Raw genomic sequence first — 19,704 nt, forward strand, 5'->3', positions numbered from 1 at the left:
TAATTACTTTATCAGTTTTATGTTTGGTAGCACATTGGTGAGTAGGCAATTGCCAACATTTTCCTGTATAAAAACTTTTGTCCATTTTTTTGTAAAAATAATTACTTGTTAAAAAAGGTTTACTTTTTTCTCCCTGAAAATTTAGATGTGATTGTTTAAGTTTTAAATGATAAATGTGTCACAAAAATGACAAAAGAAAACCATTCCAGCGCAAATTGATGCGTAATGGAATTACGCGACTCGGAAAATAGGAGGGAAGGAATTTTTCCACATTTTTCACTGCTGATACACCCCAGTCGGGCTAAATACATGTCATAAAGTGAAAGTCGAAAATATGCGAAAGGAAGACGAAAAGGTAAATTGGCCCTCCGTCATCCAATAAAATAACTGGTACGTAGGTGACGAACAATAACATGCTTTGCTTTTCTAAGTGCCTCATTTCTTTGATGATTTTCTAAAATTCTATTCCCAGAATGCAGGAAAAATAGGAGAGACAGAAAATCACGTGCAAAAATTGAGATAAAAATAAGATTTCAGGTATGACACATTTATTATAAATTCATTTTCCATTATAAAATACTCTTTCCGTGTAAAATAAATGAAACAGTTAATTACTTAATATAAACAGCCTAATGAATAACAAAAATTACCCTTCGAATTTGGAAAATGATAAAATGAAAAAAAATACACACCATCATTCATAAGCCATTGACTGAATTATATTGTAATTACCATGTTATAATTATTGAGCAAAAAAAAGAGTTGAACTGAATAAAATATTATATAAAATTTAGCAAGACTTCATTTATAATGAAAAATAGCGACATATTATGAATTGAAGATGTCTTGGAGACCAATAGGGCTATTCCGAAAAGCTGAAATCACACCTGCATGCATTTTCCTGTTCCTATGGTATAATGACACCTTAATTATTTTGTTTTCATTAGATGAGATTGACAGCTTACTTACATTTTCAAACTGTCATGAAGAGTTTGTTCACTTTTCTGAACCACTCAATGAACATTATTTGCCCACAGTATAATATCGACTAGCAATTAAAATTTTCATATTAAAAAATCATACACTAAGATAAACTGCAACCAAATAAATATTTCCGTATTTTTGAGCACGGAGTCGAGAAATTTTCGCAACACGTCGGAATGTCATACACTGCCATCCACAAACGAGTATTTACCAAGCATTGTTATTAAAAAAAACAATTTTTCATCAATAAAATCGTACTTAAAATTTTGTATTGGTCAAAGCACGTCCGACCAATTCATCAATACAAATCAATCGCAATTTTAAATCGACTATTTGTCCGCTTCCGTCGACAGAATTATTTCATTTTTTAGTTAACATTCACTCTCGATTAATGCAAAGTATGGTTATAACTCGTTGAATAATGACAATAATTAAAAAATGACAATTGGCTTTCATATTTAAATCACAAATATTTAATAATGTATCCTCAGAAGCAGCACATTTCGCTCCAAATATAGACGGTAAATAAATAATTGAGAATATAACTTTTATATAATTATTCAAACCCTTAGATTTAAACCACTTATACCGGTAGAAAAGATAAGTTGGTTGAATCTTAACCTTACAGTCTATTAAAGAATCATTTATATGGCCATCAATGTTCCATTAATGAAAGGCTCTACTTTTCCTCAATGGAAAACGAACACAATTTTGGATTACTCTGGGAAAAGAAAAAGGGTCAAAAACGAATTATGAAAACTCTCAGAAATGTTATCGTCCATTTGGAGGATGTCTTCAAGCTTTAAAGCCTCCGATGATCAATGAAGTATCAATCTTAGAAGGGGCAAAAGAATTTTTAATTTCGAATGTAAGCTTAATGCTTGCACACTGATAGAACAATGATGATAAATGTATATGTAAGTACAAAAACTTTTACAGTGAAAGACGTAGACATTATAAAATACAGAGGGTCATTCGGCGAGCCATACACAGCCTCGGAGTAATAAACGTCACAAAGCTGTTTGATTCTGCGGAGAAAATTTTTTCCCGGCACAAATTTTTCACCCCACTTACTCACATCAAACGAACAGTTAAATTTTTGTCTCTTGCCGCTACGCAGACATTTGCAGCAGATAGCAAAGGGTGAATCACAAGTAAAATCTTGAGTCGTCTTTATTAGGAAAGAGAAGTGTTAAAAAGAACACGCACATTTAGTCTTCTCAAGGAAATCATGTACATAAATTCATGGTCCACAAGATGTCAAAAAACAGCAATCCCCCTACAAGCACACCCAGAACATCTGTACCGAAAGATTAACAATAGTAAGACATATCAGCATCAGCACAGCAAACGTTTAGTTCTGATAAAAAGTTCCCCCTGTTATATAAGAAAACACAAGAAAAGGAATAGCGCATCTCACAGTTTTATCTAGTTTTCTCCGTGTCCAAGGCAAAGCTATAAAAATAATTGAAGAATACCATTATCACTCATCCCATAAATTAAGTCTCACACGAATAAAAAAAAAACACTCTGAGAAACAACTTTCTCAATAAAATCGCTGTTTATGTTCTGTACCACTGCTCCAGTCTTCAAAAAGGTACTGTTTGTTGACATTATGGGCGCCGATCAACCCTACACCATAATAGAGGCTTTGGTTTCTCAGTCCACGGGTGACTCTTCCAAGGTGAGTTGAATGGCCTGGCCTCAGGGGTTCAGAATTCAGAAAAACGCGTGGATTGACGGCACAGCTGACATTTGTATCCGAAAATGAAATCCGATCGGCTCTCAAGAAGGCAAGTGGGAGAGAAAAGGTCAGCATTCGGTTTAAAACTATTCCCGAAAGGCCCCTATCGGTAATATCACCTCTCGCCAAGGAATGCCATTCGGATACCATGATACCATGGCCAAGCAAAAGAAAAAATGCAATCTCCTCCACCAAGTTCATAGCCTGCGGTCAAGTTACCACCACGTTCGTCCATTTAATTAAAATATGAATTTTTAAAAGCCTACATGTCTAACTTACGCAATAAACTACATAAAAATATCTTAAATCCAGAAGTGATTCAAATATTCAGCCACCAACACTTTTGTGGAGTTCAGTCGTGAGTAAACCATCTCAAATCACCACCGCAAAATTTCATCCCCACCAAATGAGTCTCCCAAAATAAATTTTGTCCAACACCTTTATTAATGCGTATCAATGGAAAAACGCCGGCTGTCGACCGGGACCGGATTCTTTTTCAGCCTTGCCGTCCTCAATCCCCCGAAATTGATTGCGAGGTCGTCGCAAGAGGCCTCCCATTCTGTAGTAGGAGGTGCTGTATCAGTGTAGGGACAGCATTTGTGTTAAGCTTATCCATCTTCTCATTTCCAGCGGGCTCATAAGGTGAAGGTGGATAGGTGTTACCTAGGGAGTTGGTGCATGCTTGCAATTGAGGAGACGAGAATCCTGTAGGTGGCCAAGAGTATGTGGAAGAGTAGTTGACAGCAGACCCACAGTGGAGTAGGTCTCATCCGTGAGCCTGAAAAATGCGGGTAAATACAATATTTGACTTTTTATACCTTTTCATGTCATTCTCAAAACCTCTATCCTCGACATGCACTACGACTCGAGTAGGCAAACATGCTTCCATGACTCGAGATAAACAATACAAATTTCACTTCGTGTGGCTATTTACTTTACAGGAAAAACTTTACAGTGAATATTGTATGGTATCTAATAACAAAGGAAACATCAAATATTTTTCATTCTTATACAAAAATCATCATATTCTCCTCAGTTTTTGTGTTATTTATCCTAGATAATTAATCAACTCTGTTGATTTTTGACTTGAATACTTATAATGTACCTTAACCATCTATATTTATTTTAACTTGTCACCTAAAAATCACCCAGTTTCCTACCCTGCAGTCATCCCCGACCTACCCTTTCCCTTTCGTAGAACCAGCCGTGTAACGTGTATTCAACCCTTAAGCTCCCTCTCTCCTCAAAGACCATATTTGTTTTAACCCCTTCTTTCAAAACCTTAATTCACTTGCATCTTAATTCTGGCTTTCTTTCCTCTCCCAATCCATTCAATTTCACAATCCTTTACTTCACTTCATCAACGGTCATACAGACCTTAGAAATCAAATATTCAATTACAAGATCTTCCTTGGCCATGGCGTATCACGAAGTCTTGCGACGCTCAGAGCAAAGGTTTCATTTGTTAGAGATTATATTACAAGAAGTTATATCCTTTGGCTCAGGATGTGATATAGATATACGTCTACGCCAATCCTCTAACAATTCTAATGTAAACGGCGCGATAGAGATGTAACCACTAAAAGCAACTTGCAAATCCGACATGAAAAGTTTTAGCCCATACTACCTTCTTCATTCGCTGGAATTATGCCGTGAACTATCAGTTTTTCTATCATAGCTGTATATTCGCATTGAAAATTGTAAATGAATTTTGCAACTTCATTTCCCTCTACTTTCTCTCCAAACAATCTCCACGCATACTATGTCATCGTATTTGATAATGCCGCAAAAGCGTCACTGTTTGGTACGGAATCTGCGTAAAACAGGCACTTCCTTAGCGCGCCAATTGTATAATTAGCCGCACCACGGATTTACCTCTGGGCGTGACTCAGGCACCACAATGTCGCATGCCGTGGCGATGCAGAAGTGCGACTCAGTGTCCATCTGCAGCCGCACACTGATCCCCTAATACCCGCCAAAATTAAGCCTCCATAGTTTTCCACGCTTCTTAGCAGAGCGAAAAAATAGCGGTTACTACTGAAAGGATCGAACTACATACTCCAGGCAGCCACTATTGGCTGCGACGAGAAGGTGTAGAGGTCTAATTGTAGTTACCATACGTGGCCGCCTATGCAGACCTTACGAGCGCTCGACCTAAAAAGACCACCACCCCCAGCCTTCTTGTGGAGCTTAAAATTCGCCAAATAGTAGTGAAAATAGTTGAAAATACGATTCGATATTCTAAACAATAATAATGCCAAAATGGTGCCAAAGGTTTGGAATGCGACCCACCTCCGTTCCTATTCGCTCCGTATTCTCCGGATGCGGCAGATGCGGCAGCCGCGGCGGCGGCCATGTCCCCATGGCCCTTACGGATCTCGAGCGCTGGTGCCTTCTGCGGCCGGTCGCCCTCCACGCTCTCCTCGTTCGTGCGCCAGTAGACCGTGGCGATGGTCGCCAGGCACTTGAGCTTCATGTCGCCGTTGCGACGAAAGTGCTTAGGCCGCACCTTGAACTCCAGCCCCAGCGTCGAAGTCTCCAATCCATCGCGGCTACTCTTGCTGAATGGACCGCGGATGAACGAGGAATCCGCCTGCGGGAAGGAAACACATTTATCAACTTGCGTTGAGGAGCGCGATAGACAGGTCTCTGGCCTGACCGCGTGTTGTTGTCCTGAGTGCTTGGCCTGAGTACGGCGAACGAATGCGTTTCTGATTAAGGCTACTATGAGTGCAGCTTGACTGCAATGGAATCTCCCCGTGCCACACACCCTGGAGGTTGCTTGCAAGACACATCGTAGATGTAAAGTAAGGTGTAGTGTCTGGCATCTGGCAGAACGGTCAAAGGTTTAAGTCCGTGGTAAAGCCTTGGGGCATCCCTCCTCGAAGTAAGAGGTTGCCCTTGGAAAGAAACTGCCTACTCTACCCTGAATCAGCGTTATCCACACGCATGTGGGTGAATATAGAGTGGACTCAACCCGCATCCATTGATAGATAGAAACATTGAGTGAGTGTAAGTGTGCCATAATTTACACTTTCAAAAAGCTCATGACCTCACATAAAAAGTTTTCATAAGAACAAATTTTGCAAGATATGGCTTATTTTATTGTAACACTCACCTGCAGCGGAAATTTGGCTAGTGAATTCATCATTGAACAAAAAGCACAATAAAATTCCACAATATTTATGTTACTGTCGACTAGTTTCCACTAGTTGCCCAAACTAATCGACAGCAGCATAAAGTTTGTGGAACTGTACCGTGTTTTTTTTTGTTCTACCATGAATATCTTCTATCTCCACCTAGTCACGCCAAATTTAGTCGATTTCATTGGCATTAAGTTTAAAGGAATATTTTATATCGCTAGTTAACCATCATATAACCAAAAGTGTTATTAAAATATTAACGAGTCACCAATTATTAATGCAAAATGTTATATTTCCATGCCAGATTTGTATAGTCGAATATCGTTTCTCGTTTTCGGCTATGCATACAGGATGACACCAAGAAATAAAAAAGAATCGGTTACTTTTAAAATTTATAAAGGAATAAAAAAAGTTTTGGCTGTTCCACCACTGCACTATATTTCAGGTGTAATTTTTAGGTTGACTGCAACGCCATGAGAACTCGTCTCATTTGAATCATTTGCGTAAGTTCACCATCGGAGACAACGTAAAGCAATAAAACCCGTCAACCACAAACCGAATGCGAAGGATTAAGCGCAATAATAAAACTCGGGGGGTGCTTTGCTTGACTGATAGAGAATAATCATTATATCTTTGCCTCACCTGCTCCCCGTTGATAAACCAGATAAGCTGTGCGGCTGGTTTTGAGCGCCCCGAGGTGCAGTTGACGCGGACAGTGTCGCCAACCTGATAGCGAGGACGTCCGCCCGTAATCCGAGGACCATCTCCTGGAAGAGCTGTCAAATAGATGAAGAAAGTGTTAATGATGAATAGAGAAATCGCATTTAATGACATGAAACATTTCCTCGCGTTGAATAATATTTTTATCCGCCAAAGTAATTTCTTGGAAAAGAGATAGTTATACCATCGGCAAATCAGCAGACTAAATTTTGGTAAGATATAAAAAATGTATACACTAAATGAGTTATCTATGAAAAGTCTGCTAAAATTTTTCGAGGCATAACCACTTCTTTTTTACATCACATCATAAAGATATTTATCAATTTCTCACTTTTGATGAAGCTTGAGGCTACTGTGAGAACTGAGAATACCCTAAATGGTTTCAGATTCATTTCAGTTCAACTATTACTGCGTTTACAAGCTAAATAATCCATTTCAAGCATCTAAGAAAGCGGGGAAAAACAGCATTTAATATAAATTTATTTCCTCGTAGAACAATGCGCTGAAGTTTATGGAGGCTTGGGAGTCTAGCTGCCGGCAATTTCTCTGGTGACCCGATAGCGTAAACTTTCATTTGCCGCCGTGTGCTTACATCCAACTTGATGTGATTCTTCATCGCCATCACACTAATCTCTTGGAGGCTTCTGCCTTTCGGAAATGGCCGAGAGAGCGAGACGGGGAAGAGAAATGAAAAGAGTGTGATACAAGAATTCAGAAAAAGTATCATTGATGATAGTCTGATCAAAGTGTAGGTAGTGAATGATTATATTTTAATTATTATTTGTTAATGCACCTCATGGACTATGAGGATTGTTTCAAAGGGGATAGTGGGCAAGAATGAAGACTTAAGAAAAAATATCATTGATGATATACCGATCAAAGTCGAACCAGCGCAATATTATGCTTATACGCCGATTAATGTATACTCCTCATGGAGTTTGTGGGTTACTTTAAAGGGATTAGAAGTTATAATACCCACTTAGAACACTTAAGCTTCGACATAAACCCCTCTCAAGCAATCAAAACTTTAATTACTAATATAAATTCGTCAAAATCAATCCATTGAGAAAGAGAATATCGATTCATGAATAGAATTTTAATTTTGTGTGGCTGCCGTGTCTCGGGTGCGAACGGTGGAGTTGAGGAGGAATGTTGGTGATTTTGAAAAGTGGTTTGGAGCAAGAGAATAAAAAATAGCACTAGCCTAAAAAACCTAAAAAAATAGTGATAGTTTTACAAGCACAGAAACACCCTGGAAAACAATTAACTGGATGTCTTATTATGCGCACACAACGATTAAGCGTAAAAATTTACCGTATGGTTTTCATTGCACTTAAAATTCTGAGATTTTTCACTCCGGATTAACATCGGAATTCGTAAAAATATTTCACTGGAGGGAAGGGAAAGATAGGTTAGGATGAAAATTAGGCGAGGAATATGCGGGAAGGAATCGGTCACAATTGCGTAAAAAAATAAGTAACCACTTGAGGACAATGCGATGAATGGAGGAGTCGCTGAGAAGTGATGAACCCCAGGCATGAGCTCGTGATATCATCGATACCTCTGAAAAAGTAGTTCTTAAGATCGTCGAAGAGACGCCGCTGATTTTTTACCACGAATACCCAGAGAAGTAGGGGTTAGCTCGGAAAAGGGAAAATTAGGGATACTTAGAAGATTCTCGGGTTCTCCACCGATTCACAATCTCCTTAGCCGATATTTCAATTACCGACGCATCGTACTTAGGGCAGCTGATTATAAAACAATCACTTCAACGTGCTAATAAGCTTTTATATTTTTTACCATGAATAAAATACGATGGACTCGTTCGCAAATTTTACTTTCTGTCGATTGTAAAGAGTTCCACAAATAAAGATAATAAAGAAATACCCCTATGAAATAAGATCGTCTCCTCTAACAGAGAGAAGAGAACCAGAGAAGAATTCCTTCAACTTGTTCGCCGGGAAAGTTCAAGACCTTAATATTTCGTGGGCGTAACTTAATTTTTATATCTACATATATTGCAATCAACAGAAAAATAGCATTTGCGAAGTAGCCCATACTACTTCATTCTTTTTAACAAAAATATAAAAGAATATGAGCACCTTTCATTGATTATTAGACGATTTGGACAATTACCTGAATCAAAGTAAAAAATAAGACTTTAAAATAAACCAGTGAAATTAAAGGTTAGTGTACCTTGATAAATCTTTACCTTTGAGGATGGACTGGATGGACCCATAAGAATGAGGAAGAGGATACTTACAGTGACTCGCAGACGGAAGGAATGAGAAGAGGGTTGGAAAACAAGGTAGTATTGAGGGTAGTGACTTTTGTTGCAAAACTTCTTACTCAGCTATAGTAAAAAGGCATGCAATGCTACGCTGATTTAACACAGCAATTGGCACTTACGAAGTCAAAGTCAAACTAGGCCTTACGAGAGGAATAATTAGCACGTCTCCCATAAAATCAGCACTTTCAACGCAGGAAAATTTCCGCGTCTAAACAAGCAGGACATGAATTTATGGATGCAAAGTGAGAGCTTAATTACCCGTCACTTAAATTGTGCCAGGCACGAGTGAGCTCAACTCGTTATTCCATAGGATTTCTTGCCGCCGGAGGAAAGGTAATAAGTTTATCGGGGACGCTTAAGATTAAGCTGCTTCATTTGCAACATAGATATGTAATTTGCTTTGAGAGCAGCATGAAGCACTTCCACCCATCATGCTTTACTGTTTCACTAACTGCTAAGAATCGCATAAGATTTAATAGCAAAACTCATTAGCGTTTGGATGAAATACAAGGCGAAGCGCCGCGCCTTTGCTTGCCGGATTTACTGTGCGTGGCTTAAGTGCCTGGGGAGACAATTTCGCCTATGCTGAGGAAGGCACTAGCAAAGTGAGAGACACAGTATAAATAAAAGAAATAAACGACAATTATTAATTTTTAGAGAATATAGATATATTGAAGACAAAAATGAGAATTATTTCAGCCGGGAAAACAGCTACCCTCTACACATGGTGATAGCTTATTTCCCCTTGACCCGTTGAGGATTGTTTTGGTCCTGTTTCACCATATCCAACAGTTCTTTCACTGCCGACTCATACGAGGAATCGAGTTGACAAGATATAAAAGCTCCTATACATACTCCAGAGCTTCCATTTCTACGTCTTTCAAAGCTCGACCTCGTTCACTTGGAAAGACTGACTGACTGAACGGTTTCTAATTCCACCCATTAGTCAGCTCTAGTGGCGGAGTTATATCCTCCTCGCTGCAACTAAACACAACATCATCACCCGCTCACACAGTTTAGATTGATCATGGCAGTTTTATAGATTTATTTAAGCAGGAATAGCGACCTTGAAGTAGTATTTTTAGTATACCGAGTCATGATAGGTCAATATTAATTTTAACCGTACTCATTACTCAAATGAATATTACCATGGAGGATACTCCAGTAGTTCACCATGTTTATTGTCACTTACAGTGGATTTTAATTGGTTTACGAAAGTCGGCAACCGTCTTGCTGACGGTAGAACGGTAGAAACAATTTCTCGGCGAAATCACTTTTAATTAGAGCTGTTGACCAAAATTTATTTTCTTCATGATATAATCTAGCGGATTTATGATTTCTTATATTTTCCCCCGGGATAAAAAAGCTGTACCTCCTCTAGTTCAAATATTCAGAATTGATGGATAGCTCTACAAACTCTATCAATGGATATCAACACTACCTCCCGAACATTTCGAAAACCGATTAAAATACGTTCAAAGTGGTAGCAATAAACCAAGCGTCTACGGGACAGACTATGGCCTCCTTTCAGTATTTCTCTTGATTGCTCCTATCCCTCACTCCGCTTTCAAAAAGTTCCCCTCTTCCCCCAAGAGATTTCCTCCAGTTGAGATCCCTTCTCCCTGCCTCAGCCTATCGCTCACTCCTGCTTACTTGAATTCGCTGTCTAGGGATGGGAAAACGTGAACGTGTGTGGTCCGCGAATATGCTCCTCGCTTCTCCCAAGAGAGGAAGAGAGACTTGTACAAATAGCAGTGGAGAGGGTAGCGATTCACTTTTTTTCATAGAGTGAACAGCGCAGTGAGGGAATGATAACTCGACGTCTACTAAATGAAGGTCCCTAAGGTGTAAGATGCTATCTCTAATGCAGCGGCGCAGTCTTCCGATTTAGGGCGCCATAAAACGAACATGATACGGACGGGAACGCCCGCTTCAGAGCGAATAGACGCTCTCCCGAAAAGTCAATCAATCGCAAAAGGTGCGTTTTCCTCGTTCAAGGAATGACCTAACTACTTTCCAGTTTTATAGCATAGATAGTAGCAGTTGGCTTATGTATAAACTTGGAAACTTCTAAAAAAAAGAAGGCTTAAACGCATAACGAATGATTGCATAAATACTCTTAGACAAAAGGACACGCCATCAAATGTAGCCACTGATTATTTAAAATAAATCTTATTTTTATGAACCGGATTTTTAGTTTTTTTACGGGCTTGATATGCATAAATATCATAAAAATTACCTGTATAAAAAAGATTTTTCCACTTTCCGTATATATCATATGCAAAAGTAGCGTTTTCCCTGAAAAATGTAGAAAGAGAGCTTGACTTTAGTCAACAAACTCTTTCCCACGGATACTTTTGGTGTTGAACTATTGTTATTTTATTCTCAAGAGTTGTTTGTTCAAACTCAAGCCGGTGAACACACTTGATATTGCATCTTGAACTTCTTTTCATATTTGGCAGCACAGGTAATTTTATAGCGTTTCTCCTGATAGATATGATAGTATAGTAGAACCGTAACTCTTAGCTTGTAACTTATCACTGTGTAATCACATTTTCTTAAATAAATCACAATGGTGAATTAGATAGATGGTTAGATATGATGACCAAAAGCTCTTAAAATGTCAATCCAAGAAAACGAATAGTTTCCCATGTCCAGGAATAACCTGATCTATGTTTTATTTCATAACTGAGACAGTAAACCCTTTTTACTTCCATTCTAAATTTCTAGAGCACATATGATAATGCGCGGGAGAAGTATAAATACCATACGAAAGGAGAGCATCCAACGAAACCTCCAAAATGAAATGGTTCTGATACAGAAAAGTGCCATTTTTTACGTGACTACTGAGCATAAGTGTCTTTGGTTCTCCAATGGATATAGAAGTGGCTTTAAATGAAAAAAATGGTTGTACAATATTGATTCATAAATAAAAGGTTACAAGCAATATTTTTTACAATAATACAATAAGAATAAGAATAATACAAAAGGGAAGACCCAAGAGTTTTGGCATTTTTTTTGATCATGTTATTGTAAAAATATTGCTTGTAACCTTTTATTTATGTATCAATATCGTACAATCATTTTTTCATTTAAAACCCATAGGATGGTTTAAAAAAAACGAAAAGTAGGCACTTTTGCATTATTTGGCTTAAACTCCAAGAACTTAATATCATTATAGCTCAAGACAAGATGAAAAAAATCTAATTATAGCAGTGGCGTATCTATGAGGGGGATCTATCCCTCTCAAAGCCTCAGGGAAATAAAAAAAATATCAAAAGACATTGTCTAGTTTTGACATGTAATTACTGCATCAGCTTAAAGTTATCTTTAGTTCTTATCTTTAGTTCCAAAAGCTTTTAAAATTTTTATCCAGGCATGTCATTTTTTTAAATTTGCCGTTGATCCCTTCCTCTCCCCCTTCACCATCCCAGGCCATCCCATCCCTCCCCCCAAGCACATTCCTAGTAACGCCACTGGGGTATAGCATATGTGTTTCCTACTACTCATCTGCAACATTACGTTCCTCTAAAACACGCGTTTCATTTCGATGTATCCATTTTGTTAAAAGTGCATTTTTTATGTGACCATCTCCACCCTTAATTCCCAAGAGTTTCTCAGTCTTACTCAAGCCGGGTTACAGTGACAATAAGATTACTCGCTGGACTTCCATATATCTTCGGCTTTACTGGCAGTGCCAAATTTCCTGTTAAAGAGGATGTATTTGCGAATTTTCATCGCTTAGATAGTTTATTTATTCCGGAGAAGTATCATTTATCCCACTAAAAATAATTTTTTATAAACACTATTCAATCACTATCTATGATGAGGAACTTGGTGGCCAGGTTGATAGAACACTAAAACATATAACTGCGCCTTCAACCCTCTCCACTGGAGGTAGAAGCTTAACACGACCTTGTGTCAATCTGAGGTGAATTCCACCAGCTCCTATCCTAAGTCACCTTCATCTTGAAGCACGCAATTGAGTGAGTCACTCAAGATGACCCAAAATTTCAAGTAACAAAATATCACCTCCACGACCCTGCGATACATCATTATCATCCATGGTTTTGATGAATGCATAATTTTAACATTTCATCTTCATGTTGAGTAAACGAAGGAAAGGCATTTTTAATGAATCAAATATGCAGTCACTAGGAAAAATTAAACCGTTTACGTGACCTAAACATTTTTATAGGAGCAGATAAATCTACGTGCTACGCCTAAGAATAAGAGAACTGTGGAGCATTAGTGGGGCCATGTCATAGAACACCATTATTTCAAGAAAAATATAATGGATGGAAAAATGGAAGGAAAAGTCCCAAAAGGAAGGCCAAGAGATAAATTAATGGGGAAGATAACGAAGAAAACAAGTAAAAGAACTTCAGGGATCTGAAGGAATTAGCTAGGGAAGAAGAAAAGTAGGAGTGCAGCGAATCAATATGATTTATATTCTAAGTATAAACTAACGAGTTGAAATGTTAAAATATTAATCAGAATAAGTAATGGCAGAAATTGCTTTGAAAGCAAAGTGAGAGGAGAAAGAAGGTAGAAACTTAAGCGATTAGGGCAGGGGTGGTTACCATGGGTACAGTCGGACTTCGGAGTTCTCTTCGAGGAGAAGAAAATGTGAGCAAAGAGGTCGAGCAGGTAAACGCCAACGCACACACAAATAGGAACAATCCTGCTCTTGTCCCTTTACTATCCACTTCTAAAGTTCATAACAGTTTGGGAAAAGAATATATTTGATATCAGGATTACCCACGACTCGATCTCAAAGAGATATCGGGAAAAGAAATTTATCAATTCGCTAGTTTATTATTTATTATATTATGAGAAAGAGTCGAAAATTTTAACTAATAATCCATTTTTGCATTGAAGGAATATAAATACTCTCAATTGTTATGAAATATTTATTAAGAGCACAGAAAGTTAATAAGTTTTTGAACACGGAACGTAGAAAGTGGGCATAAAATAACTTTACGCGGAGTTTACCAGTAAATTACAATATTTAAGACCAATAATTAGAAATTTTGATAAAGAATCTCTGTTCCAAATTCATTTTTACTGAATTATTTACTTAGGTATTTGGTCGATAAAAGACAATATTTACGTCAACTGCAAAGAATTTCCATAAAGTACTCTGCCAAAAGTGGTTCAAAATGTAATGAAGAAATAGAAGAAATTATAAATTATTAGAAGAAAAAAAAAATGTTTCCATGAATGAACTACTGTATTTGCGATTCAAATTTTAAAAAGAAACTGCTAAAGACAAGTGTAATTATATACACGTTCAAATAATCCGATTTTCCATATAATAACCAACAATTTATCTTTCACACTAAACGAGGCAATAAAAAAGGCATAGAAAAATAAAATTGGATATTCTGTGCAGAAAACTAAATTATAAGAAGGTATTTAAAAATCGCCAATTCAAAATGTTTTTCCTCGTCTAGCATCTTTACTGAAAAATGAATTGAAATCTAGCTTTTTGCTCTCCAGCCTCTTTCCTCATAAAGCTTTTCTGTATTTGAAAGTCATTGAACTGAAATTAAGCAATTGATTGCGACACAAATCCGAAAAATGTAAAGTGGAAAAAATGGTGGTGGATTATTTTTTCTTGTCTTTTGGATGTAGCTGTAGATAATGCATAGCAGCTAAAGTGAAAATTTGGTCCTTATATGTAACAATTAGAGTTTAGGCGTGCCTGTAGTTCAAACATACCTGACCACACATAGATGCCAAGCCAAATATAGCCACCGCATTACTTTATTTATAATAGAGGAAGCAATGATATACGTTACGATGGTAAAGATCATCAGGTCTAAGTTATACTAAATAAAAGACTGGGTCGTGGTGCAGTAAAATATAGCCCCTCTGTCATCCGCACTGTACGCGTTACATATAATGTGGGCTTTTCTGCTTTCCACTCCAAGTAGGATACAACGGTATTGAAGTCTAAATCAATTTTATTTCATTTGAAACGAATTTATCATTCAATTTTATGTTATTTTATATTTTAATGTGTCGTGAGAATATTTTTCAAATACATAATCATTCTATGTATTTTCAAAATTTGGGGAAATGCATTTTTAATCATCTCACTTATTTGTCACGCAAAAATATAATTTCAATGTACCATCAACAAATCTATTGATAATTTCCAACTCAATGTTCTCTAATTTCATAACACTACTGACGGAAACTTTACATGAGAGTTAAAATTATTTATCTTATTTGTGTTTGACCAGTTTGTAACGTAAAATTTTTAAATTTAAATCCGTGAAATAACAAGCTAATGGAAAGAAAATATGTTATACTTTTCCACCAACCTATTTTCACGGCACTACTAGTTTCTACGCAGCGCCGTCATCTTCAGGTACCTACGCTTCGTCGCTACTTCGTAGCCAGTAGCAATGTCAAAATAAATTGCTGGGAAAAGACAAAAGATTTTATTTTCATTTGCTCAAAATGAACTTTTACAAAGTTGAGCCGGAGACAACAGAGACTGCGAAATAATATTGGCAAAATCCAGAAAATTTATAAATTAAAAATCAAACTTTTAATCGAAGAATTCATGAGTCGCGGACAATAAAACTTTGATAGTTATTGTTAAATTTTCAATAATGCACTTTGAATTTAAATAAAAACTTGCGAATAGTGTGCATAAATAATAATTTCTGCTAAATAAATATGCGTGTCAAATGTTTTTGAACATTTAAATGAACTCTGAACCTTAACTTGCACTGTTACCTTGGACAAAATGACAAAAGATCCGCCCAATGTGACACTTATATCACAGCCTGTATCTTGGAAACTACACCACCAATCAATGCAATATTTTCAGAATGTAGTAAAAATAGGTCCTCATCATTCCCCAAACATATCAAGTATTATAAGAGTCCCAGCTTTTGGGCGTTCCTCCGCGTTGTGTTGTCCATAGGTGAAAACAGTTTCTCCAGCCATCCTGCTGGCGTCTTCAGGACTTCTGACCCGAATACGTCTTCAGGATGGCTGCAGAAACTGTCGTCACCTATGGACAACACAACGCGGAGGAACGCCTGAAAGCAGTGACTCATATGGCGAAACGCCGCGGAAAGCCTTGATCCAACATATCACGTATTAATCTCAAAAAAAATATTTTGGGCGGATCCAGGTTAATATTAATTAACTATTTCCTTGATTTGGTTGTTGCTTTGAAAATTTACCAGTTGATGGAGCAGAGAAAAACGCAACAAAGAATTGTTCTCAAATGGGAGAAAACTTGTAACCTGCAACCCGCGAGTACTTTCTCGCATTGATGGTTGCCTAATTTCCCGGAAACCCGTTGCCTCCCAATGTGTATCTGTAGCACGCCATTTGCGTTTGCGTATGGTGAAGTATATCGGCCCTGCGGGCAAGCGCTCTGCCGGAGGCCAGGTCCACCCCTCATGGACTTTTTTTACCCTCCATTCGAGAATCCAGACAACCAATACGCCAACTATCGGCCGAATTCGGAAGTAGAGCTCCGAGGATACGAAGCAAGTACCTGAGGAAACCATGTTTAAAAATCATTGTCAATGTTGGGTATTTTCTGATTATTCTAATCATATTTTTTGTTATAAGCTATCATAACGTCGTAATTAATGTATTTTGTGCATTCATATTCATGCATAATGCCTTTTAGTTGCCACTCAGTGATACAAGTCATCATTTACTGGGACGGTGGTTTGTTGGTTTAAGGTACTTGGGGTAACCGACGTATTCCACTTTTTCTTTTATATCCTGCTGAGAAAAATATTTTTTTATCAGTCAGTGGTGCAGCGAGGGGGCAGTTTTGGGGGATAACCGCCCCCCTCCCAGAGCTCGAGGAAACTTTTAAGTTTAATGCATTTTACTTCATTTGATTAATATACTTATAGAAGAGTGTAAGGATTAATAAAATATCCCTCAGGATGCCATAAAACTCACCGTTTCGAAACATATATCTTAAAAAAATTTTTTGTGGAGAGCCCCCGCACCTCCCGCTTATCCTGGCGGGTATACCGCACACCCCAGGTCTAGTTGCGCCTAAAACCCCCCTTCATTCCTAGTTTCGCCCTTGATCAGAGTAGCGTATTTATGGTTATTGGGAACCCTTTAAGTAATCGCCGTGATACAGTAGAGGATATTTCCGCTTAAATGTACGTATTAATTCCTTAATCTTAACTGCTATTTGCCGTTGCCCCTAAGAATCGAAATACCTCCTCAAAGCCAAGATTAATCTTCCTTGATATTTTCTACATTAATTTTCGCAGTGGCTCGACGATTCATTCTATTACACCTATGTTATCATCGCAATAATATCCTCGATGCGTTGACCATGTTGGCAAATTACGTCACTGCCTTCAGCGCTGTCATTGGGGATTCGAGTGTCAAATAATCTAAAGGGGCCGGATTTTGGGAAGGTTTCACGATGGGAGTGTTCGACCAAAATGATGCCGAGGATCACTTCGGAAATTTATCTTAATTCCGCAGACAAGTGGCGTAGCCAGGATTTTGAAATGGGGGGGAATTTACCGGAGATTTCGAGGCCCTTCCGGATTGTATGGATAAGGACCCAGGGCTAACCCAGGGCTAATCCTTACCCGGAAGATTTTGGGATATTTGATGCCGAAAACGTGATTTTTAGGAATCAAAAACAGTAATTTTCTACGAGTATTTACTAAAATTAATTTATTGAGACCATCTTACTCGTTTCTGATGCCTCTATTAAAGGCTCAAGGGGGAGGGGTTTGTAACCCGCAAAACACCCCCAGTGGTTAAGCCTCTGCCGCAGACCACATATAAAATTATTCCTTTCGTTACTTTTGAGGTAAGTTTCTATACCGAAGTGAGGCATGGACAATCACAGCTGTAGAGAAATCAAGGGTAGAGGCCTTCGAAATGTGGTGCAGAGGAAGATTGATGAGGATCAAATGGTTCTACCGAGTGAGTAATGAGGAAGTCCTAAGAAAAGTAGGAGAGAAGGGAATCCTAACGAAAAAAGAGAACAAAGCAACCTTAAAGGCCATGTTTTGAGAGATGATGGTCTGATGAAGACAAACGTCGAGGGACAAGTAGACGGCAAAAGCGGAAAAGGAAAATCTCGAATTAACATATAGAACACGTAAAGAAGGATGGGAAAGAAAAGAAATACGTAAATGTGAAAAGATTAGCTGATAGGAAAACTGAGTGGAGAATATCGTCAACCCAATCTTAGGATTATTGACCAGTTATGATGATAATAATGCGCAATCCACGTAGAGACTTCCCATGAATAAGGCAACAGGTTTGATAGTCTTAAACTAATATCTCATGGGCTATGACCCTCTCACCGACTGTGCCATTCAAAAATGGGTTTCTTATGATAGCCATTTCCACCTTTGCTACGCCACTCCTATTCCACTCACACTCACATCCGATTAAAGTTTATCATCCCTGACCAAGATTGTTTGCCCTACCGTCTCATTTGGCATTCTTCGTGAGTTCGAATTCCAATGTGAGAAATGGTGATCGCGAAAGTGAAAGGGTGACAGGAAAGCGGTCAGTACTTTTTAAAATATAGGACTAGGAAGTACATTTGCGTACAAGGGGATTCAAATAGAAGTTACTGAACGTATGGGAGAGGATGAGAGCACCTACAGCATTTAATCAGTGTTTTTAATTGAGAGACATTAATTTATTTAATTTCTAGCAGTATATGACTGATTCAGCAAATACCAGGGATGACCAAGTAATTTTATTAGAATTTTTATCAATGTTTTTCTATGGTCGCAAATTTTTTTTTTCAAATTCATGGATTGAAAGAATATTTGGATAAATCACGCACGTAACTAACCACTTTGTGAGAAAAGCTACTTTCATGTGATTAAAACACAATTATTAAAACGCATAGAGAAATTGATGCATTCAGATACAGTGTCAAATAGAGCAAAGAAATTACTACCTAGTCTGAAAAAGCTTTAAATGCAATAAAATATAATAAGTATGCCGCCTTAGTTTTTTCAACTCAACTTTGGCATCTTCCGCCATAATTACCAATTCCCGATTAGTACTGCCAAGTCATATCGAGCTTATTTACCTCGCAATTCTTAAATCTGCAATTCTATCATATGCAATACACGGTCACTCTGGAAGATAGTAATTATCTCAAAGCTTATTGCTCTTATTTTGATGTGAACAAGGAAGCTAAAGAGATAAAGAGGTGAAAACTCAGAAAGCATCAATGAATGTGAATGAAAACGAGGAGACTAAATTACAGGTTTTGCATACAAAAGGGTTGAGGAAAGAAATTGCATGAAAGTTGAAGAAGTAGATTGCTATCTCGAGGTTGGGAAAGTTAAAACGCTCTTGAAGCCACGATAGTAACGAAATTTATATGTAATCATCAAGAAATAAAATGGGGGTAAAAAAATTAAAAAATATAATTGAAATAAGTCCGGAAGCACAAAATGAAATGACTTGAGAGATACCTTGATTGAAAAGCTTCTTTAATTTGAAAATGGAAATCTGTTGTAATTATAAAGACGTGAAATGGACAGGTGGGTTGATTCCACTAACAAAGAATATCGAACTTTATTTTGAATTGAAAACATAAACAGTTAACACTGCTGATCCGCTTATAACATATGTATTTGGATGCAATCAGTGACCTAGATCTTTTTTATTTTTACTGCACAGTTAAATTAAAATATTTGCCATTGAAAAAAAGGAACGATAGCCAGTTAAGAGCAAAATTCGCAGGAAAATGGGAAACGACTATACGTGATGAACAAGGTTTGTTCTGAACTGGATTAAAACGAGTTTATTTTCATGGAAATAGT

The 19,704-nt window shown here is 37.6% G+C and overlaps 1 protein-coding gene across 1 annotated transcript in view; it reads right to left on the reverse strand.

Moving 5' to 3' along the window:
- Positions 1–551: 551 nt before the first annotated feature.
- Positions 552–19,704, reverse strand: part of LOC124158217 — a 37,418-nt gene continuing 18,265 nt past the window's right edge. Inside the window, exons 4-6 of the mRNA XM_046533405.1 lie at positions 6,514–6,647; positions 5,021–5,321; positions 552–3,506 (exon numbers count right to left, since the gene is read on the reverse strand). Coding sequence (XP_046389361.1) covers positions 3,388–3,506; positions 5,021–5,321; positions 6,514–6,647 — 554 coding nt within the window. The 3' untranslated portion in view covers positions 552–3,387. The remainder of the gene's footprint in view (positions 3,507–5,020; positions 5,322–6,513; positions 6,648–19,704) is intronic.

The sequence above is a fragment of the Ischnura elegans genome, chromosome 4, assembly GCF_921293095.1.
Source record: "Ischnura elegans chromosome 4, ioIscEleg1.1, whole genome shotgun sequence".
NCBI lineage: Eukaryota > Metazoa > Arthropoda > Insecta > Odonata > Coenagrionidae > Ischnura > Ischnura elegans.